At 36.7% G+C, this 23534-nt stretch overlaps 1 protein-coding gene across 13 annotated transcripts in view; it reads left to right on the top strand.

Moving 5' to 3' along the window:
- Nucleotides 1-23534, top strand: part of MYT1L (myelin transcription factor 1 like) — a 303729-nt gene that overhangs the window by 243102 nt on the left and 37093 nt on the right. For 9 of the 13 annotated variants that reach the window (XM_066179860.1, XM_066179851.1, XM_066179850.1 and 6 more), the window contains 4 exons: nt 1-237; nt 1919-2040; nt 2405-2467; nt 2966-3034. In XM_066179860.1, the coding sequence (XP_066035957.1) occupies nt 1-237; nt 1919-2040; nt 2405-2467; nt 2966-3034 (491 nt within the window). The remainder of the gene's footprint in view (nt 238-1918; nt 2041-2404; nt 2468-2965; nt 3035-23534) is intronic. The other 4 variants (XM_066179856.1, XM_066179854.1, XM_066179855.1 and 1 more) reach the window with 1 other exon arrangement.

Raw genomic sequence — 23534 nt, 5'->3', positions numbered from 1 at the left:
AATCCTGATATGGAAGTCGATGAAAATGGGACATTGGATCTGAGCATGAACAAGCAGAGGCAGCGAGATGGTTGCTGCACCATTTTGACCCCACTGGAGCCAATGTCCCCACAACGACAAGCTGTGATGAACAACCGGTGTTACCAACTGAATGAGGGTGACTGCTGGGACTTGCCAGTGGACTACACTAAAATGAAGCCAAGTAGGATAGATGAAGATGATTCCAAAGAGATTAATGTATGTCTTTTTCATCTATATAGTTCTTGTTGCAGTCTAATTTTGGTAATTCATTATTTTTCTGAAATTTGGAGGGAAATAGGAAGCAAAATTAGTATGTGACAAAACTGGTGATTTTCTACAAAAAGGACTTTTCTGCTGGTTAATCTTTAGGACTATATCATGCTGGCACACTTCTGATCTGTGACTAAGTTCCATAAGACAACATTTGAACCATGAATGTGAATCATGTTTTCTAACAGCATCATCTTGTTAACAAATATTTTCTGCAGTAAAGATGTTTTGCTATATCCAGATTATGTAACTCTGTATGAGCAAGTTGACATAACTGTGTAATACTGGGATAATCAGCTCTGAAGACAAGATATTCTCCTGAATTTGAAAACCATAAATGATGTGCTGAGTATTTGAAAGCTTGTATTACTTAGAAATCAATTTAAACAAAGCAGCAGAGTATAATGTAAGCTTTCAACTATTTTAGCTAATCTTCTAGATTACTTATATACTCTTGATAGCTCTGTGTAAGGACCTGTATTAATGAAATACTTCCTTTCAAGAATACAAAGAAGGGATATAAGAAATCAGTGTTACTTTTCTACTTATAATACCAAGACAGCAGCAAAACCCTTTAAACAGAAGACACAAATATAGAAAACATGTCAGTGAATTTTTATTACTTTTCAAAACAGAATAGACAGGACACTGAATAGGTCTGCTGACAAGGCTCAGTGCTCCTGCTTTTTTCTGTCAGGATTTTTCTTAAAATCCTGCATTCAATTCAATTTAGTTTTTTGAGGACTTAAAGAGATTGATTTTTCTTGGTTTATAGCCAAAAATTAGGCTAATCATTTGTGTGTAGCACATCTCCTGCCAATTTTAATTAAACCATAAAGCTATCCTCAGTATCTTTGAAATATATTAACGAAGTGGCATTTTCACTAGATATCCTGAAAGCATTCTAGCTTTGGTGATACAGTTTTGCTATTAATTTCACTGAAGCCGGCAGGAAATCTGTCACTATCAAGGAAATGTGAGGTAAAGCAGCGTGTTTTTTCAGAGTAAGAACTCCCTTCTACTATGTTGTTTATAGCACCATCTGCAGGAATCCCTGAATCCCTGCATTCAGCCACTGCATTCCTGAAATAGATGGATTTGAATTTCTGAGCATCACTAAAGTTAATTACAACTTATATCATTCTGTCTGGCCAGACAGATCTATTGAGATTGGTCCCAGACTGACCTTCTGTGTGCAGGTCTTAAGATTGCTTCTTTTTCATCTTTGAGATGTTCTAAATCCTTGAAAATGCTATTTAAGATGGCTTTTTAATGCATAAGATACTGCATTTAGTCATCTATTTTGCCTTTCCTCTGATTTGCAATGACTTTAGGGAAAAGACCTGAGTCTTTAGAGAAAAATAATATGACAGCTATAGAAAAAGGTGAAGTTTTTCCTTTTTCTTTTTCTTGTTATAAAATTACATATTTCACTTACTGTGAAGTCTTCATCAAAATATTCAAATCTTATTTAAAAGTTTAATGAAAGCATATAAAATAATTTCATTAATTTTCTCCATCAGAATAGGATAAGAAGGAAATTACATCTGATGACTCTGCTTTGCATTATTTTGTGTAAGTTGTGACCTTATCTAGCTGAAATTTATGTGTATATATTTGCCTGTAGCCAGAAGATTTGGATCCTTTCCAAGAGGCACTTGAAGAAAGAAGGTATCCTGGTGAAGTTACAATCCCAAGTCCTAAACCCAAATACCCTCAATGCAAAGAGAGCAAAAAGGATTTAATAACGTAAGCATAATGTGAGGTGAAATTATTTATCTCCTTTTAACTTTTTCTCTCTCTTTGTCTTTTTTTAAACCAACGAATACATATACGCCTTGCAGTATGAGCATGCAACATTTGCAGCATATAAATGTTTCAAACTGCCAGTTAAGTAAAGTGATAAGCTAACGTGTATTTGCTTGTTCTTAATGATGCTATATTGTATTGAGACGCCATTTTCATTTAAACCTGTTCATTTTGCAGCTTTTCGATTAGGATGCTTAAAACCCCTTGCAGTCATTGCAGCTAAACTGGAAACAATGAAACTTTTAAAAGTTTTTTTTTAAACATACTTACTATTTTGGCTGTTTTTGTTTTTGTTTGGTGGCAGATGTCCAACACCAGGGTGTGATGGGAGTGGTCATGTGACTGGTAATTACGCCTCACATAGAAGGTGTGACTTCATTTTTTTCATGGTGGATTCTGTCTTTTCAATTTATTGTTTTCAGCTTACCTCAACAATGCTGTCAAAGTAAAACGTTGAACTATGTGTTAACCCTTTGAGTAATACATGTTGATCTTAAAAGCATGCTAATTTGTGTGTTGTATAAACGTCTTTTATTTTTAAATAGATTACTAAAATTTCCAAAGTATTCCTTAAGCATTGAAGTAGTTAACCCAGGAATCTCCAATATTTTTGTTATATTTTTCTAGTTCATAGAGAAACAAACAAACAAACAAGAACATTTACAGTGTGTAATTTTGGAAGTAATATTGATAACTGAATATATTCAGAGGGTTAACTATATTACAGAATTCAATATTACAGCACTTGCCCCATCGCTTTTCTGCATTACAAACTTTTACTTTTTAATTTTTATGTTGTGTTTGTTTGGGAATGTTCAGGTAATGAGAAGATTAACATACTTGTATGTCCTGCCATGTCTTACAGTTTATCTGGCTGTCCCTTGGCTGACAAAAGCATTCGGAGTATGCTGGCCACAAGCTCCCAAGAACTCAAGTAAGATATAAAGAACAAATATTTTCTTTATAAATATCTATTTGACCGCAAATTGTGTATAGTTGTGTCAGAAATTAGAAATGCTGTCTGGAGAGCTGCTGCAGAAGGGGCTGATCCTGCTTGGAACATGCACTGAAGTCTCTAGAAATTCCATACAGGGGGGCTCTGTACACAAGTCTGTTTACCTAGTATGTCCTTTTGTGTGTCCATTAGGTGACAGGGATGGACAAAAGACAGAACTTCTGGAATTTCATCTTAATATCTGAATTCCTATTTATTCTTTTTCTGAACTTTAAGTTTGCTAGTTAGAACAGAAAATGCCCATACAATTAGACTGATGAAACACTTCTGATTACACAGGCAGTAAAGCACTGCAGTTTCTCAGGCACAGTTGGAGGGAAAACAATTTGGTTTTTTTCCCAAACGCTTGCATGATTTTCCCCAGGTTCGTATCATCACTACCAGCCGAATGCATTTTCTCATGTGACTATGTTTTTTAATGTTTACATAGTTATCCCCTGCTTAAAATGAGTTCTTCACCATTCCTTTCAGTTCTTTGGAGTAGCAATTTTGAGCGATGAACGTTAGAGAATCATTAGACTTAGCTTTGCTCTGTCTTCCTGCACATATGCTCTACTGCAACTCTCTGTGTGGAAGCATTTATTAGTGCTATGACAGGACGGTGCTCCTGAGCTGGTAATTTGATTAAGATGGAAAAATGTTCACAAGAAATGAGGAAAATTCAATAGGGAAAGTATGAGTGGATACCTTATACTGCCATACTGCTTAGCAGTATTCTGTCTTTACAATACATTTCTAGATCTCAGTACTTACATTGATTAAAAATAACAAACAACTCTTGATGTAAATCGTGGGCAAACTAAGAAAGCAAGCTTGAGAAAATTGCTGGAGTAAGATTGCTCTCTAGTTTTACCTAATCTAGTTTCTAGAGGTAAACAATACATGCAAAATTTACATCTGATTTCCCACAAAGTAAAAAAAGTATTTTGAAACTATTAGTTTAGGTCATGCTGATATATGCTGCCAGAAGAATTTGTGATATGCAAAAGGGGATGTAAATGAGATCAGGGAAAACATTTAAGCATAAGGAGAAAAAGGCATGTGCACCTCAGAGTAACTCAGATTTGGACCTGGATTTTGGGTTGGGATGGGTCAAATGGTAGAAGTTTGAGGAAATGTGAATGCATAAGCAAAACAGTCAAGACTCTTGAGGCAGCATGAATATTTTAAGCAAATACTTTGCTGTTTTATCCCTTTATAAGGTTTCTATTTATCTTAGGAAGCTGTTTCTGAATTACTTCATCTCCTCTGCTTTTCTCAAACATCTGCAGTCAAGGCCGCCTGGTAGAAACCAGGAAGAAAAAAATCCCAAAACACCTAAACTTGAGATCCCACTTCCATGTCATGCCACTCTCTCTAGATATTTCAGGCTTTTCCTAAGAAAAAAAGCAAGATTAAGTAAAAGTAATATTTTTAGATTTTAAATCTATTATTTATTATTTATTAGCATAAATTATTAATTTAGCAGTTATCATTATACCAGTTGAACACATAAAACTCTTAAGTTCCAAAATGACAGAATTTTAGGCAGGCTTACTTAATTCAGTTCTCTTTTGTATTTGCACTATATGACAATTCTTTGTTTTCTGATCATATATTTTTCCACAGGATAACAAAGTAAATTATTGCACAGGGCAGATAGTAATCATTGCATGAGCAACTAATTAATTTCTTCTCTTTTCCTTTATTATCCCATGTGAGGCCCTGTCTGTTATTCACTCTGGTTTTCTCAAACTGCCCTCTGAAGACAGACCTATTAGTTCACTCACACATTTGTCACTACCATCACATCTGAGTGTTTCCTAATTAATGTAGTTATAAAAGAATTTTTTTTTTCATCTGCAGTTGTATTCTGAAGTAAATACAGCATTATCCTCATTTTAAACCAGAAAAATTAGGTATATAATTTTGATTGCTCAGTTGGATACTTGTAGGACTCAATTTGTCAGTTCTTCACATTATAGAGAACTGTAAATGTTCAAATCCTTGAATTTGTTTGGAATTATGGGAATTTAGTAGATCTGTGTAATGTAATTGATCCTTTGTGAAAAGGGATGAACTCTGCAGAAAAAGAAGGAGAGTCCAGTTCCAGAGCAGCCCCACTGTCCTTTCTCCTACCCCAGAACTCTGATCAGTCTCATCTTCCACTTGGCCCATTTACTCTGTCCTGTTTTTATTCATCGTTTTTTCTACATTGTTCCCTGTCTCAAGCTCCCTTGTCTGATCAGCCCATCTCCTGCCTCCATCACATTTATATTTTATTGTCCTCTGTCTCTACATTCTGTGAAGTTGGTACAGAGACAGAAATAAAGCATCTTAGCATTTCCCACATATATTTGAAAGCAGGGAAGTAGGAGTCCTATGGATGGCAGCATCCTTTATACAGCTCTCATTTATGTTCTTGTTCTCTGCTTAAGATGGAAGAAGATGTGATCATGTAAATGTAATGTGCATGCACAAAGCAGCTGAACCAAAGCTACATAAGTGAATTTGATTTTGAAATTTTTGAACTGTGAAGTACTTCATTTACATCTGTTATAATTCTGTGTGTGAGGTCTGGGAGTATAATTTCCTTGTTTCTAAAATGAGGAAGCAGAAGCTGAAAAGAAGCAGAAATTCCATAGTAAAGGATACTACTGGCCATCTGTCAGACCACCAGCCACTATGGAGAATTTTGGTGTCTGCTCTGCTGTCACAGCCAGCAGCAGTGGAAGCTTTAGTGTTCTGCATGGACTGACACCAGGAGGAGATGGGAAACATTGCTGGGATGTTTCACACATATTTGCTGACAGCCGAAGAGCAGTGAGAATCAGTAACCTTGCCTCCTGCCCCAGGCTGTAGAGAGAAATGTATACACATTTTTACCTATAACCCAAGCTGGGATCCCTTTCTGTCCTGTCCCAACCAATCTGCACTGTTCTCATCTCTTCTTCATCTTTTATTCCTTGGTCAGGTTTTCAGTGTAGTTTTTTCCCTTCTTCCATAAAGATTTCAACCTTTGTAAAACTCTTGGCAAATAGTTGTTTAATGTATAGGGTGCAGGGAACAGTTGATAGTCTAGTAGAAGAAATAATAGTGCAGGGTAGGAATAATATTTCTGGACTGCATAATGTGGAGGGATTTAATACTTCTATGGTTTCACCATGTATCAAATATCACACGTGCTGGAAAAGCCTTCATATCACATTTTACTGATACATGATCTCTTTGTATGTACTTTACAACACATACAAATAATGTTTAATGCAGCTTTCTAACTGGAATTTTGCTAACACAGTGATTTATTTTCATTCCCAACTAAAATATAAAATAGCAGACACTTCAAATAATATTCATTAATAGTATCAGTCATATAATATTCACAATTAAAATAATATAAGAATCCTAAAAGGTTAGAGAAATGTTTATTTTGCTTAACAGTTATGCTTACTGTATTGCCTTTTGGAAGTTGTGGCTCCAAGATTTCATTACTCACATTTCCTGTCTCTCAGAATAATAATGTTGCAACTTTCAATTAAATTGTTCCAGGGTCAGCATAGTTATTCCTTATTGCTCATGTTTCTCATCTGTAAGGGTTCTTGCTCAGGTTTACCACGCAGGTTGCACAATTTTTCATTTTTGCCCAAAGGTCAAATAGAAAAGTGAGAGCCTTTGTGCATAGTTTGTCAACAAACTAAAGCAGTTACAGCCTGGTCAGTGATCTCCAAATAACAGAACAATATCTTCTGCTTTGATTCTCAGTTACTTATGCTGGGGGGAAAAAAAAAGGGGGGGTTGACGGCTTTAAAGCTGTCTGAAGAAATCAATATCTGGCAAGGAACCAAACTTTTCCAGTATTAAGAGTTTGGTTATAGTACTAGTGAAAAGCAACTAATTTTTAAAGGACATAGGAACACTATATTGATGGGTAAAGTTAAGTATGATGTGAAAACAGTTAACAGCCCACCCAGTGACAGCTACCAATATTAAAGTATTCATAAATTAAATTCCAGGTGATCTTACCAAGGGGCTTTTTCTAATCAGTTTTCTTTATTTATTCCTTATCATAGCAGGTTTTTCAAACAGTTGCGATTACTTCTAAACTAACAACATTGTGGAATTAAAAATACTGTTAAAAACAACATTTTGAAGCACTTCAAATCTTACTCAAAACAAATTTTAAAAAACCCTCCACAATCCAAAGCTAAAATTATTTATTGTTTTAAAAACCCCCCAGAAAGTGACAAACATATTTCTACTTAGTTCTACTTTGATGTAAAAATAATCACAGTTTTTCAAAGGCTATTATATATATATGGATATACATATACACCTTATGTGTATAGGTAACTAAGTGTTAGCTTGGTCTGCTGTGGAACTAAATATCCCATCCTCAACATCTGCTCTTGTTGTCTTGGGTCAATTTTCTGCCAGACAATTCCGTTATTGCTTATTCTGAACAATCCAATCCTCAGGAAGATTTCCAGTTCAACCAGGTGCCTACAAGTTTGGATACTTCTTGATACTGTTTTAGTATGCCCAGTCCTTCAGTCTCAAAGCATCTGTGTGGATTTTCTTGTTTTCTCTGGTGGATGTCTTTTGGTATTTCCTATAGAAGGGCGAGTGCAGTTTCCTTCCCCTCACTACATTGAAACCTAAGAGCTTTTGTTTCCCACATCTCTTCTTAACTCTAAGTGAGGAGCTCAGTCTATTTTTGCATATTCTCCACAATAAAGTAAGAGTCGGAATTTCTGTGCTTCCGTCTTTCTTCCATGTCATTCTGCCTCAGTGATTTCCATATTCTTATTGATCTTCTACTCTTTCTCTTGACTTCCTTTCACTCATCTCCCTGTTCTCAGAGGTGTCACCCTGGCAGTGCTCACATAGAAAAGTGAACTTCTCTGAAGCTCTCCCTTTTAGCCATGATTCTTCTTGAAAAACAACTCCATGCAGTACAGTGTTTTTGTGATAAAAAGGATATCCTTACCTCATACTTCTAGGGAAACTCTTCTATATTAATTATTTATCTATTATTTAATTTTTTTACTGATGTGATTTTGCTACAATTTGCTCAGCAAGAACTGGGAAGAAGAGACAGCCTCCCAGAAACTGAGAAGCTTCTGTTGTTTTTATTCTGATTGATATATAAAATAAAATATTACTGGAAAAGAGTAGCATTTTCCTCCTTGCTGTAGTCATCTGGTAAAAAATAGGTCTTCTCCAAATATAAATTTAAAATGTGTAGACAAAAATTTTTAGGATCTATTAGTAAAACACCACAGTAACATTTCCCTCTTTATATAGGTAACCACATTATTCTTGGACATTGACCAGTGCCCATACTATTTTAAACCTTGATAGCTCTCCCAATATACAGTCACTTTATGTACTCAAACCAGTTATTTCTGCAGAATTCTGTTTACCTGCTGGAGTGAATTCTCCACCTACATCCTGTGTTTTCCACTTGAGGTGTTTCTGATGTTTAGTTCCTAGATGTGCATTTGTTGTTTCATCCGCAAAGAAGTCTTATCCCTTGCCTTGCCTTGCCTTCTCTTTCCCACCTTCTCCTTCCCTTTTCCTGTTGAGATTACATCTGTCCTCCTATAAGAATGCAGCAAGCCTGAGACCCATTATGTAGTTTTCACTGACTTTTATCTTAGAAAATTACTCTTTGCTGCAAGTGAAATGACCATTTCCATTCCTATTATCACCTTTTTACTCCTGTGGTTTATGTTTTTTGTCTTTGTTTTTGTTTTTTTTTTTTTTTAACATGGAAACTTAATAGAAGTTGTCATTACAGTTTTTCTTGAATGCTAAGGTTGTTGAGCCTAGTAAGTAATCTTGTGTTAAGTTGAAATACTCCTTTGATGCTCAGTATGTATTCTTTGAATCTGCAGACACTTTTTGAAATTCCTTGATGCTTTAGCTAACTTTTGTATAGGAAATGTGATTCCAAGAACCAGATGTGATGTATTTGGAGAAATGCTAAAAAGTGCTGAAATGAGCCATTTGTAAATGATAGTATTTTATTAATTTATCTGCAATGTTGTGGTAAAAAAAACCTGAACAAACTGTAGTTTTTGATGTGTTCTTAAATTGCAAGTTAGTGTGCTAGTCTAATTTAAATTATTAAAAACAAAACCAAGGAACATAGATCCCCAATTATTAGTTCATCTATAAGGAATAATCTTCCCCATTTTGCTCAACAATCCTTGGGCCAAGTGAAATTAGGAATCTTATGTGGTTTCAGTGGGTTTTTTTTGCATTTTTGTTTCCTGTATTTATTGCAGATTTCCACTTGGATACCTTATCTTTGATGGCAGCATGCATGCCTGGCCAGAACAGAACACCTTGGGCTCTGTTCCTGCACTTCTCAATACTCAAATGGGCACTGTAGGTTATACCTAGCATTTCCAACCTCATGTTGTGTGGTGTTATGATAATGTCCTTTGTATAGAAACCCATCATCTGCAGCAACTTCATCTCTGTAGTCGCAATAAGTTTTACATATGGAAGTGGCTGGGCTTTTTCTCTGTTAGAATAACTCATTCAGACTCCGGTAAGGTTGAGTCATTCCATTTTTCTCACTTAAGTTTGTCAACTTTTGTCTCTGAAATGGAAAACACTTGAGTTTTGTTTACATGAGACCCTTCATCATTGTTTTCATTACTCCGAGGTACTCTTAAAAGCATGAACTCTCTAAAAAGCTCCTTAAAATACCAGTATGTCAGTATCTCTGATGCTGTGAAATGTTCCATGCAGGCACAAAATTGCTTGCATGAAGCACCTTGCAGAATCAGGGCCTTAGTAAGTTGTCAATAGTATGAAATGCTCTGAAATGAGAGGCTTCCTTTGCATAGAGGTATCTACAACAGCCAAATAGTTAATGGCCTGTTTCTTTATGTACTTAATTATTCAAAACAAAAGATAAGCGTAGCTTGTATTTTTTTACTGTTTGGATTTGGATTTGAATCAATAAATATTGAACCAATATTTAAAACCATTTGCCACTCAGTTATTACCAAAATAGTCTCAATTCAGATAAACAGTCACTGAATTAGAGCAATTTTTTCAAAGGAACCTGTATGACTTAAAGAGTCTAAACTGGTTTTTAGAAGGAATGTAAGTGGTGGGCATCCACATCCCTGTAATTTCTATATGCCTAACTTTGAAATTGGAATTCAGTGTCTGCAATAACAACTTAGGCAGTTTTGAAGATACACTCTTTAGTTCCTAGCTCTTCACTAATCACCAAATATTTCAGTGTGAATGTTTGTTTGATGGTTTAATTTTCAAAGCCTTTCTCTTGTCAGTCATTCTAGTGCCATACTGTGCAGTTTCTGAGCAACTATTCTGAGAGGAGAACTTAATTGTGATTAATTATAAATGAATTTGTTTAGCTATGTTAATATGCCCAATGAATCTCTCTAAGGCCTTCTTGTCTTGGAGTTTTTTCATTTGTACAGTTGCCTCTGTCTTCCTTGGGTTTGGTCATACTTCTTTGTCATTGAACTTGTCCTACATAATTAATCTCATTCAGCCTGGCATTTGCTTGTAATCAATTCAAGGGTCTTTTCTTTGGCACAGTTTGGTAATTGTGCAGACTCCCATTGTGGTGTTGATCATTTTTGCTTTGAATCAACAGATCATAACCAATTACTCATTCCATCCAGATCTGCAAAGATCTGCAACATGATGCTGTGGTATATCCCAAGTGCTGAGGTGATCCCCATGGGAAGTTGCATAAACTATACAGTTGCTAAAAGGGGAATTAAAAATGCAGTGGTTTGCACTTTCTGTGTTTGGTCAGACTTGCCAAAACCCTTTAATATATATCCCAAAATAAAAGTAATTTTGTCACTTGAAGTCCCGAACATGATTGTCCAGATCCTCAGTTGGTGTAAATTAGCATAGCTCCACTGCCTTTGGAAGAGTTACGCTAAGATACAACAGTGATGATCTGGGCAGATGCCCTCAGCTACTCTCTTGGGCTAGCATTCATGTTTGATTGCCTTATTTAAATCTTTTGAAGTTATAAAATTCCTTACATGATTTGGTTTCTTAAAATGGCCAGTTGCAACTCGATTATGTGGTGTCTGTATCTGCACAGTAACATCTGATTTTGCCATGCAGTTAAGTTCATCCCTTTACTTTTATCTCAGTGCTATTGGGACTTTATGTGGCACACATTTTTTGCAGCACTGTAGTATCTATATCAATGTTTTATATCTCTAAAATATCCCATATCCCTCATAAACACCTCATCGTAATCTTCTTTTAAAATATTTTTGTATTCCCAGTAAGTGGAATTTACATTTGCTCATCTGCATGTAAAAACTGCTCTCCTTCCCTAACACACGCAGAATTTCCACTGCTTCAAAGTCTGTTGATTTCTCTCCTTCCACAGATAACAACACTGTGCTCTTTCAGCATGGCCTCAGTTGTATGAAACAACCTTAAATTTTGAGGAGTACTTTACCGCTGGCCATCATTAATTATTCTTGTATGCTTGACTGTTCTTGCACTGTACTCAGCTTCAGCAGTATATGTTTTCTGTAATAAGGAGGCAGAGGAGGACTGAAATATAGGCACATTCCTATGATTGGGTATTATTTTTTGGACTGTGGGAAAAAAAGGAAAAATCCAGACCCTTCAAAAAATTAATCTGAATAAATTATATTTAAGATGTAGTCTCCAGAGTTATAATATTGACAGAGTTTCATTTGAATAATGAGCTGTAAAGTAGTCAGTCAGAGTCATATTTAAAATGCCTTCTTCAGGCTTCAGAGTTAGCAGTACACCGAGATGAACAGAACCTAGTTTCCAAATTTTCAGACTGCAAATTAATGGGAATGTCATTATGAAAGCATATGATCAGCTAAAAGAACTGTAATTTATTCAGAAGAGATTACGTACCCAAGTATTTTTCTTCTAAATTAAATAGGAAAAGAATCAAAACATACCAATACAGTTTATGAGAAAACCAAGTTATAGACTTTCTTTTCTTTTTTACAGGTAGAGAACTACTTTTTTTTTTGGCCAGTCTAGCACTTCTATATGGTGCACACCAAAAGTATTCTAAAGAACAATTAGAAAATCACAACTTATTCCTTTTACTAGTAAGCTATGAGCTTAGGATTTTTTGTTTTCTTGTATAAACTGATGATAGCCAAATGAAATAAAATGACCTCGCATTAAATGCAATCTATTGAATGCTGAATTCAGGGTTTAATAGGTAAAAAACATTCATTTTTGACTATGATTGGAGTCCCAATTTCAGTAATGAATCAGACATGATGTCAGACAATAGGTGAAGAATAAAGAAAATCTTCATTATTTCTTAAAAAAACTGTATTTTTTTCTTTTAAATCCCAGAGTTATTCTTCAATGGGGAGTGAATTCAGAAACTGCTGGGCATTTCACAAATAAGTTTTAATTTAAAAGCTGTAAATGTTGATAATGCTAGACACTGCAGAGATATGCTGGACACTGCAGAGAAAACTCACTGGTTTGTTTCCCATGAATAAGATTTGTAAAAAATTAAAGAAAAGAACCTCAGGGGGATGATAAAAAATTATCTGGAAATAACTAAATAATTTTATAAATGATAGATCATGGGTTTTTCCTCAAGGCTTCTCCAGGAACCATTGTAGGTGGTGGTTTGTTTTCCTCTGATGCACTAATCAAGCACCATCTGTCAGGAAAGCGTAAGTATGTTCTATAAGTATAGGTATAATGAAGGAGGGGCAAGGGCCTTGCTTTTGAATAACACGGAATACAACTTTTGTGACTTGAGTGTGAAGAATCTGAAAGAATGAAGTTATTAAGAATATTTTTCTTTTGCTTTTTTAAACCGACTAAGGTTTAATCCTTACCATTCACATTCACATAAAAAGTTCTTTATTGTTTCTAATTCTTTACTAAGACCTAATTCAAAATCTTTTTAAGTAGTAGAATCATAGAATCACGGAAAGGTTTAGGTTGGAACGGACTTTAAAGCTCATCTAGTTCCAACCCCTCTGCCATGGGCAGGGGCGCCTTCCGCTAGACCAGGTAACTCAAAACCATCCAGCCTGGCCTTAAATACCTCCGGGGATGGGGCACCCACAGTGTCCCTGGGCAGCTGTGTCAATAGAACACCTCCCACTGTCTTTAGCCAGCTTTGGATCCAAGATTATGTTCTGCAACTTTGAAAAGCTTTCTCTTAGTAACATGTTTTTAATGGAGTAAGAACAATATTACAAGGCCGAATTCCATGTAGAGTTTGCACTCCTTCCACTTGACAAAAGCAGTTTCAGGTTGATACTGTCATAGACAGGGTCCTATCGCTATTTGTTTTTAAAGAAAAGAGTTTTTTTAAAGTTTAATTATTCTAGAATTGGTAAGAAAGTTCTTAACTTTTGTTGGAATTCTATTTGATAGAATAAACCTCTGTAAATTAAAAATTATTGATATTCAATACAAATGAGAAGTAATTTTCTGCATTTTTTAATGTGAAACTGTTATCCAGAATAACAGTTTAATATATTATTATTATTATTATTATTATTATTATTATTATTATTATTATTATTATTTGTTTAATAATAATTTAACTGATTTTAATTTCATCTTTACAAATTTTTGTGTTAACTCTACTGAAGCCAGAGTAAATGCTGATGATTCACAAATTCTAATAAGGAAACATATCAGGACCACGTATCTCCAATTTCGAAAAATTCTTGTGAATGCTAATGTACCACAGACCAGATGTGTTTATACCTTCAAATAAGGTCTTACATAATCAAGAACAATCTCAAAAATATTTTTATTCCATCTTAAAATTCAAAAGGAAATGGGATTGTCTTAAAGGCTAAGAAATTTTTTTTTTATCTGTTCATGTCAATGAAGATACTTCCATTCAAAGGTAAAGTAAATGTAATGAATAATATACTTATCCAAGGGTTGATTTTTCTTATAAGCTTCTCTCACCATGTAAAGGGGAAACTGGCTGTTTCTAAAGACCCTGCCAATGGATTACGTTCTGTGCAAAAGATACAGTTGACAACTATATATTCCCAGTTGCCACTGGGAAGTATATGTGGGAGACATTTCTGTAAGATGTAGTTTGCTGGATAACTTATTCCACAGTTGACCTTCTTGTGATCCTGTATTCATCTTGAAATTAGAGGTTTTCCTATGTCTGAATAGGTGCTGAGTGGAATTATGCCTATCTCTGCTTCATGTAAGAAGGTTAAGATGTCATGTATAGGTGAGGATCCCAACCTCTGAGCTAATCGAAACAGAGAATTCGTGTTGCAGCTAGGTTCCTGCTTCATGTGATATTCTTCCAAGTCCTTGGCAAGGGGCTTTTATTTAACAGGAATGGTTGCAAGGATAGTGTTTTCTTAAAAAATACTTTGGCAGAGTTTGACTAGAAGATGCAAACGTTCACTCTGGTAATAGAAAATTATGGTTCCTGGAAAAAGAAAAGTAATAATCAAAGTTTAGACCAGGTCTGTATCAACAGTAACCAAGTCAATTAGAAATCAGAGCCAGGAGCAGTAAATACATGCCCAGGCTCAACTGACTATAAACACACTAAAACAGGAAGTGGTTTTGGAAAAGAAGTTTATTGCTTTGAAAAAGTCAGAGGGAAACCTTCTTGTAAAAGTCATGTAAGGCTAAGTTAGCCTCTCACTGAGAGCTGCTTTGCTACCTGTGCAGTGCATGGGAGCTGTGAGCCCTGAGGTACAACAGAGCTTTATCCCTGGCTGGAACCTCCAACCTCCCTGCACTGTGCGGCTGCTTGGGAGACTATTCCTGCAGCTCTCAGACTGCAAACCTGATGTAGCTCTTTCATGAGATGTTTACAGTATAAACCAAGCTTGCACTGCCTTGTCCTATGGGAGCTGCAGAAGGGGAAATTGTACAAAAGCATGGACTTTCTGCCTTTGTTAACTTTGATAAGAAAGTAAGGAGGGCCAAAGTAAAAAAAGACACGAGAACATATCCCACGACAATGAAAAGCAAAATTTATTCTCAAGTGCTCTACCTATTGATACCTTGGAACATTCGTATGGAGCTGGAATTACTACTTAAGTGCTGTTCAATACAGTCTCAGATTCCAACAGAAAAATGAAGATATTACTTTGAAAGAGTTTTAATAGTCTTATCAGTTTCCTGCCCTCACTGAAGGGACGTCTCCTTTGTTCTCATAATGTGCAAACTGCCTCATCCACTCTGACAGGTTAGGGTGAAATGACACCAATTTCAGGTTATTGAATGCTGTACTAAAAGCTCTGTTGTTTCCTTTGCTGCTACCCAGACAGCTGCAGCATCCTTTCAAGGGGAGCAGGAAACTTCGAAGCAGAGGCAGATGGATGCCCAAAGTAAAAGCTGAGAGTATTATCTCGGGTACACAGTCCCTCTCACTGATCAGGATATTTGTTGTGATCCACTTCATCTACCTCACTGAGAATTTCTGAGCATTCATTAACTCTGCAAGCTGGACTTCAAAATCATCACTTTCATTTGTTGAGAAGAACATATACAAATTCAAAGAAATACACAAATACTTTGAATACATAAAACTACACTGATAAATTTCCTGATGGTTGAAACTCGAACTATCCAGAAGGGACTGGAATCAAGGAAAAATGATAGTGCATGATGTTTCTGGAGTAGAGTCTCTAATTAAAGGCTGCTGGAGTATTTTGCTCACTGCCAATAGGAGGCCAAACAGTATTCTCTCTGATACAGCTTTTAAGATGCATTACCTAATCATAAAATCATGTAGCTCGGGGTATCCAAATGTTAGTTAGTCTGTACTCCTGCTCAGAACAAGTCCAGTTGGAATAGGTTGCTCAGGACCTTGTGCAGTCAAGTTGTGAGTGTTACCGAGGTTAGAGTTCCCACAACTATTCCAGTGTTTGACTAGACTGATGTTTGGGTTTGTTTGGGTTTTGTTGTGTTTTTCTTTTTATTATTTATAATAAATTGGCTTTCCTATGCTGAACTTTGTCCCCATATTGGATGTCCTTCAGCTGTGCAGCTCTGAGAAAACTCCTGTTATGCCTCCACCACACCAACCTGTTAGGTATTTGTAGACAGCAGTAAAATTCCCGTACACTTTTTTTTCATAAGAATGAAAAGCTAACTGAGGAAGCTAACTTTCTCAGTCTTGGATACCAAGTCCTTCAGGCACAAAACCATCTGGCAATGTCTTGTGCAAACCTGCACCTTAGTGTTTGTGGTTCTGAGAGTGCTGGGGAGAAAACTGTACGTTCCTAAGTGTTAATTCATTGCATCTGGTTTGTCTGCCCAGTGTCTACCAGCAGAGTCTACCTCGAGGCAGTAGGATGGAGTACTTGTAGGGATGGGCACAACTGTGGTAATGTCCAACTGTCCTCCTTGCAGACAGGTTCATAACTGGACTGTCACTAGGGATTTTTCCCTTCAGTATGAATTAAATATGCTTACTACATGTCTGAGGTAAGTTAGCACTCAGTGTGGAGCATGAGTCTAAAGTCAGCCACATGAAAAATTAGAGCAAGTCTTAGAGGGTTTCAAGAATCAGTATGAAGTCACATAGAAAAACAGTAACAAAACTGGATTTCCCTTAGCTGCACTGTTCATTAGCCTTCTTACTAGACCAGACTGCCTCTCACAGTCTGATATAATTCACACTCAGTATTTTCATATTTCTTCACTTAGGCTTCTGACAAATGTTTTTAGGCCTAGAGGGAAAAAGCTGCTTGTTTTCATGGAATGAAAACTGAAGTATTTTGCTCACTTGCTGGAGATGCCTCACCCCAAAACAGAAAATAGTATCTCTGTTTTATCTGTCTGGGAAAGTGAAACTCCTGAGTTTGCTCCCTTTATCCAAATGTTATCCTGTCCCTGTTACTGGATGATATATGTTTCCGGAGAGAAACACAGACATGCAGAAAACATGTGAAAACCCATCCCATGTAAGGAACTTCATGCTACAATAGCACTTCTCAAGGTTAGTAGTGAGCACAATGCAGTGGCTGCATGTGAAGCAAAACAAGTCTCAGCTTTTAGATGCAATTAGTCAGCTAAACATTTTACACCAAACTATTATTTTTACGTTACCTTTCCAAATGTGCACTGAAAATCATCTTTTCAGTTGCTCTTTTGAAACAGGAGTGTAAGAAACAAGCTGTTAATAGTGAAGAAAATCCCTACCCATTACATTTTTTGTCACTTGGATTATTTTAATGGGCTTGGGGGTTTTTTGCAAACACCGTAGCCCTCATGCTGCCCAGGATGTATTTCCCAGAGAACTCCCAGATGTTTACAATCCTACTGATTTATGGCTTTGCCATAATACTAGGCGGAGAGAACTCACATTAGAGGCAGGACTCTTGCTTCTTTCTTTATTAGGTCTAGAAGTATTTTGTAAGCTTGGTCTCTCATACTTATATTAGATACACCATTTTGAAGAAGGACATATAAATTGGACTTTCACCATGCTCTTTTTCTTTTCATCCTTCCCATTCAGCCTTTTTTTTTCCCCCCTGCATTTGATCCAACTCGCTTCTTTCCTGTGATCTTGTAGAATCCTTCTCTTGTTGTTTGTGCATGGACAACTTGAACAAAAACAGATAAATATAATACCTAAGGAATGGCTGATATTGGCTTGGCCGCAATCTCCTACCAACAGCTTCAGTGGATTGTTAAGGCCACAGACTACATGAAAGCTGGTAATCTTTTTTTCTCTCCTTTTAGCAATCCTAATCTGACAGCTTTTCTCAGCATTCCTTGCTGTGATGCTGACCTTTTTGAGTATTCCAGATTCATAGATTTTGAAGTCATTCCAAACCTCCAGGAAACTCACAGAACGTGGCAACTTCAAGGTCATACTGCAGTGCCCATCAAACCCTTTGTTAATTGCTTTACCTAGGACAAGATACACAAAACACAGAAGAGCAGAGCATGAGAGAGTCAGCAGCACAGAGATGAAAATTCAAGAATTACTCTACTGATAATTTTAAGGTGTTCAAGGTAACCAGCAGGTTACTGACTGTAGTGTACATTTCTTATCAGGGAAAAATTACCTAGTTTGAAGAGTGAATTTTTAAAGCACTCAACATTCAGTCTAATTTTAATTTAATTTTGAGCTGAAACTCCCAATTTCATCATAAACAGAAAAGTTAAGCTGGTTATATGAGCTTTTGAAGACACTTTTTCAGGTGAAGAATACCAAATGTTATACCTCTGTTACTGTCTTCAAGTGCTTCACTTGGACCCATTGTCGCATGCAGGGAGCTATAGAAATCATATCACTGGCTGTTTTGCAAACCTGGACCAATCTTGCTGTGCAGTGGCTGAGTGGCAGATATTCTTGAGAGGATTGCTGGTTCCTACAGTAATGGACCAACCAGGAATGGGATCTTCTTCTTCAGACACAAATGTATCCACATACATTTACTGAAGAAAAGCCCATATGCATTTTTGATTAATTTTTTGGTTTTTTGGTTTTTTGTTCTTTTTTTTTTTAGCACAGGCTTACAGCAATGCTACTAGGAGACAAGAGAATCTGCATGGCTTTGTTCCTTTTTGCAGGGCATGTTCTCTTCAGGCTGTCTTCTCCTGCACTTTTCCCTGTGCCTCCATCATTTTATGGTATTCCTTCACATACAAATGGAGCTTTTTTCCAAAGGCTGAGCTGTTTGGAAATGAACATTTGAATTTGCATATGTTGGAACTGATTCATCCCTGCTGCCAGGAAGTGCTCTCTGCTGCAGGGAGGGGATCTGCAGCTGCCCGGTGCTGCCTCCAAGGCAGGCGATGCTGGCAGGATAAAAAGTGTGGGCAAGATGCCCAGGGGGAGAACTGATTCACAGCTTCCCCCTGGCATCTTCTGAGCACAGAGCACCCCCTGGGTAGCGCACAGAAGCTACTTCACATTAGGCACATACCCTGCCTTTGGCAACTGGCATGTTAAGGGGGTATGTGCTGATGCTAGATGTGAGAACAGCGGGCAGCACGTCATGGCACTTGCTGCTGGGAAGCTGGGAAGTCCTGACTGGTAGCAAAAGAGGCAGCATGCAGAGGTGGTAATGGAAGGCACAGGAATATTTTTTCTAAAGCAACATAATTAATTTAAACTCAATGTGTGCATCTGCATTCGAGTGCATGGAAATATTTTATGTGCCAGCATGATGCATTTTAGGCTGCTTATAGGAAAAATAGATTTCAGTGTAATTAAAAAACATATCAAGTTCTTTCTCACACAGTTCAAAAAATGCAGAAAGGCAGTATAAATAATGGTAGCAGCTAAGGACAGAAAAAATAGTACATGCAGAAAATCAGGGAATTAATTAAATCTTACCTGAGGAGAGAAGTATGCAGTCAGCATGCCCCAGTTCAGAACCATTCAGTCGCTGGGGATTTCTAGAGGCAAAGAGAAAGAGACAGAGCAATCTCTGCAAAGATAAAAGAGACTGAAGTTACTCCATGAAGCCTCTGAGCCAAAATTATTTTAGTCTTATGCCTGGGCTAGCTCCATAGGCCTGGCATTGTTCCTTCATGGATAGAAACACTGTACAGTGAAAGTGGCAACAACAAATCTTTCCATTCTACACTTCTTTCCAATCTCCAACCTGTACTTCTCCCAATGTCTTCTGAGAGGGCTCAGTAATGCCCCACCAGGAGGGATCCTGGTCTGGATCTCCCTGCTCTCCTGCTTATTCCCACTGGAATTGCATTGGATCCAATGCCAAAAAAAATCCTGACAAGATGAAAAAAAAAAAAAATTAATTCACCCATTTGCCCTTCCACCACATTTTTTTTTCTTTTGCTGGCTCTTGTAATTTCCTGAAAATCCTCTTCCTTGTATCTGCTGTGGGTTTGGCATTTAAATTTCCCTATTACCTCCAGTGAAACCTGTCATATCGGTAGCATTCTGCTAAGTGAGAAATGCTAGAAGTATTTTACATGTAGAAAAGTGATATTCAGGACTTTTGCTAAAACTAAGTTTCTGTGCTTAAATACTCCTTCTAGCTAGAACAAGTGGAAGGAAATAATTAACATATGAATCTAAATTTAACTTCTTTAATTTTTCTGGATTACAATGTATTTTTATGAAACTTTGATATTTATACAGGACTGACTTTGCACAGTCATTATAGGTACATTTTTGAAGATTGGAACATAAGTTTAGCCTTGAACATGAAACCAGAGTAGTAAAATCTCCTGAAATATTCATTATCTGCATGACTGTCCCATAGAGTTTGTGTTGCCTCTTGAACCAATGCAAATGAGCTCAAATGAGCTCTGAATGCAATTTCCAGAAGTGCCCAGTGTTAGCCTGGTTCTGCTCCTTTTGAAGCCAATGATTAAGCTCACAAGGATTTCAATTAAAAAAAAAAAAAAAAAAACAACAACAACAAAGCAAACAAAAAAAAACACCAAAAAACCAAACTAACAAACAAAAAAACCCACCCCCCCCAAAAAAAAAAACCAAAACAAAACAAAAAAAAAAACAAACCAAGAAAACAACAACAAAAAAAACCAACAAGGGCAAGATACTTAAAATGACTCATTGAGTCTTGACAGGCAATAAATTCTGTATTAGGGTTTCACACACAGCACTTTCTCCTCTGACACAAGGGCAGAATATGTATCCAGTCATTTCAGCAATGTGAGAGGACCACAAGCAATGCAGGTGGCAGGAATGATAAAATCAGCTGGAAGAAAAGAGGAGGAGAACAAGAAGAGTGATGAAAGAAAAGATAATGGGGGAAAAAAAAACAAAGAGGAAGGAGGAAAGAAGAAAGAAACATCGACTTCAAGGTTATTAGAGATCATGAAAGGATGAGAGATGAGGAAGGAACAGAGATCGAACGCATCAGCCAAAGGGAACAGAGAAAAAAAAGCAAGAGAGAGAGAGAAAATGTTAAAGAGGCAAGAAGAGACAAGAGAAAAAGGATTTGGGAAACAAGGAAGTAGCATGCAGCAGAAAAGTGCTGGAGAGGAATATGGAAAGCAAACTATGGAGCAATAGCAAATGGAAGTACTTGCTTCACTTCAGGAAAAGGGTTGAAAACACAGTGAAAGGCACCAGGAAAGAAAATGGAAGGAGTGAAATACAAGAAGTGTGTAGATATGGCACCTCTCTGAGGAAAACTAAGGGAAAATAAATCCATCCTAACAAAACTGTTTTTCATTGCAAATTCATAGACAGATTGTGTAGGTAGAGGGTTTTGGTCTAGACATCAAAGGAAAGTATCATCACTGGAATTCAAAAATCAAATGCTATGGTAAAAAATAGACATTAAAAGACCACAGAATTAAAATGGAAAATATCTGTGTTCCTACTGGAATTAGAACAGGCAACAGCTTTTTTGTGTCATCATGAGGAAAAGAATCAGCAGCATTCCCACTTCACATACTTAATTAGGGCTCAACAGTCTACCGAAATACCTGGGACTGGAAATCAGATTTTTACGTATTTACATATCCAGATTGCTTTCACAGAGCTGGCTAGAACAGTAATGGCTGGGAGTCATTGCTCTGACCACTCAGAAGAATAAAGACAAAATGAGTTGCTGCTATCTGTCCAGTTCCTGCTAAAGAGGTGTTTTCACAACAATAGCCAGAACACTGGTTCTTACTGACATACCTGTGGCCAAAAATCTGTACTGAGGACCACAAAGATTTGTTCATGATCTTGTTTCTCACCCTGGAGTGCTCCCTGCAGGTTAGTGGTGACTGGCATAGGAAGGAACTGGAGAAAAGTTTGTTCTCTCTTTTGGCTCTTAGCTAGTTAAAAAGAGGACTTGTTTGTCAAGAGCTGCAAACCTGTAGTTTTTGACAAACCCTCAAATTTGTAAAGGGATAGACACTCCATAAACCTACTATACTCCACAGAAAATCCAGTATTGAATTTGATAGAGCTTCTTCTCATCCTTTTCCTTTTGTGCCCTCTCCTTTTATTCCTCCTCTTTCGCATATTGAATTCAAGGAACTGCAAACACAATTTCTTTAAAATTTTACTTTTGTAACCTTTTGTTTTGGGACTACCTTCCTAGAAACACACACACACACACACACACACACAAAAACCCCAAACAACAACAACAACAACAACAAACCCCACAATAATAAAAACCACCACAATAATTTGGTTACGAATCTACATATAGTTTCAGAAGATGTACAGCTTTTTAGCTGCAAACAGAACAGTGAATAAGAATCTATACCTCTAGCATATTTTCCTCTTCTATGTAAAGTAATTTAGACTCTTTATTATCCGTTTTTCCTCTTCCAAATCCTTCCCCTTTCCAGTAATGTTTTTAAAATACTCTCAGATCTTCAGACAAAACCAGAAATGCAAGTGTTACCATGTCTGTCTTCCAGCCTCCCAACCTGTGAATTCCATTCCTGGTAATTCAGTCAAATAAAGCAGAATCTCAAATAGGTGGAAACCACCAGACAATAAAAAATTCTACATTCTGTTGTGAAGAAATCCCACAGGAAACAATTATATTTTTCTAGCCTTTCTGAATCTTCAATAGAAAATCACACCTCTACTATAGAGATTGACAGCATGGTCAAAATAAAACTATGGGAAGATATAATTTTCTATTAATCCCTGTTCTTTTACAGTGTGGAACATTATGGAGAACCATTCTGAATTGTTGCACAATTTCCCAATTTATTCCCGTGTTCAATTCAATATGATTTTTCTTTTGATAGCTACATCTGCTTTAAATAGTTAGTGATTTATAGGATATTCTCTCTGATAGACTGTATTATTGATACATGTGTTCACAAGGGAAGATTGGATGCACAGCATAGTAGGTGCGAAGTGTTGTAAACAGTAAAGGTAGCATCAGTCTTTAGTGTTAATCCATCAGTTTATGGGTCATGAAAGGTATTTTGTAGGAACTCATTGCAGTTGGCCAGTGTGAGAGAAACTGATGGTTTAATTCTTTTCCATGGGAGCCTATATCCTCAGCACAAAAATGAAAATTTTGAAGTTGTTTTTTATGTCTTTATTTTATCTCTATGTTATGGATCTAATTTATGTTTTAAAATAATACGAAAAAGTAAGTCAACCAAAGTCATATACAATAATGAGGAAACTACTGCATTTCTGTCTTTGCACTTTGTATAAAATTCTATTTGCTCTGATGCTAGTAAAGCTGTGAATCTAATTATCTACACTACATGTAAGCTTATCTTGCCCCTGTAGACCTAGATAAAAGCCTAGGAATATAGGTTTAATTATGGGTCTTATGTGTAGTGCCCTGTGCTGGTGAGAGCTGGGGCGGTCTTGTGAGCTGAGGTTTCAACAAGACTTTTAACCACTGGCATTTGGAAAAACCCTCCCAGAGCTCATTTGGGCATTGCATCCACTTCCTCCCCAGTCTCAGAAACCTCCCTGAGTTCTTCTGCCAGAAGTTTGTTTTAATTGCTGCACACCTTC

This window comes from Chamaea fasciata, unplaced genomic scaffold (assembly GCF_029207755.1).
Source record: "Chamaea fasciata isolate MVZ Bird 193981 ecotype frontalis unplaced genomic scaffold, bChaFas1.0.hap1 SCAF_3, whole genome shotgun sequence".
Lineage (NCBI taxonomy): Eukaryota > Metazoa > Chordata > Aves > Passeriformes > Sylviidae > Chamaea > Chamaea fasciata.
This window is presented reverse-complemented; position numbering and strand designations above follow the sequence as displayed.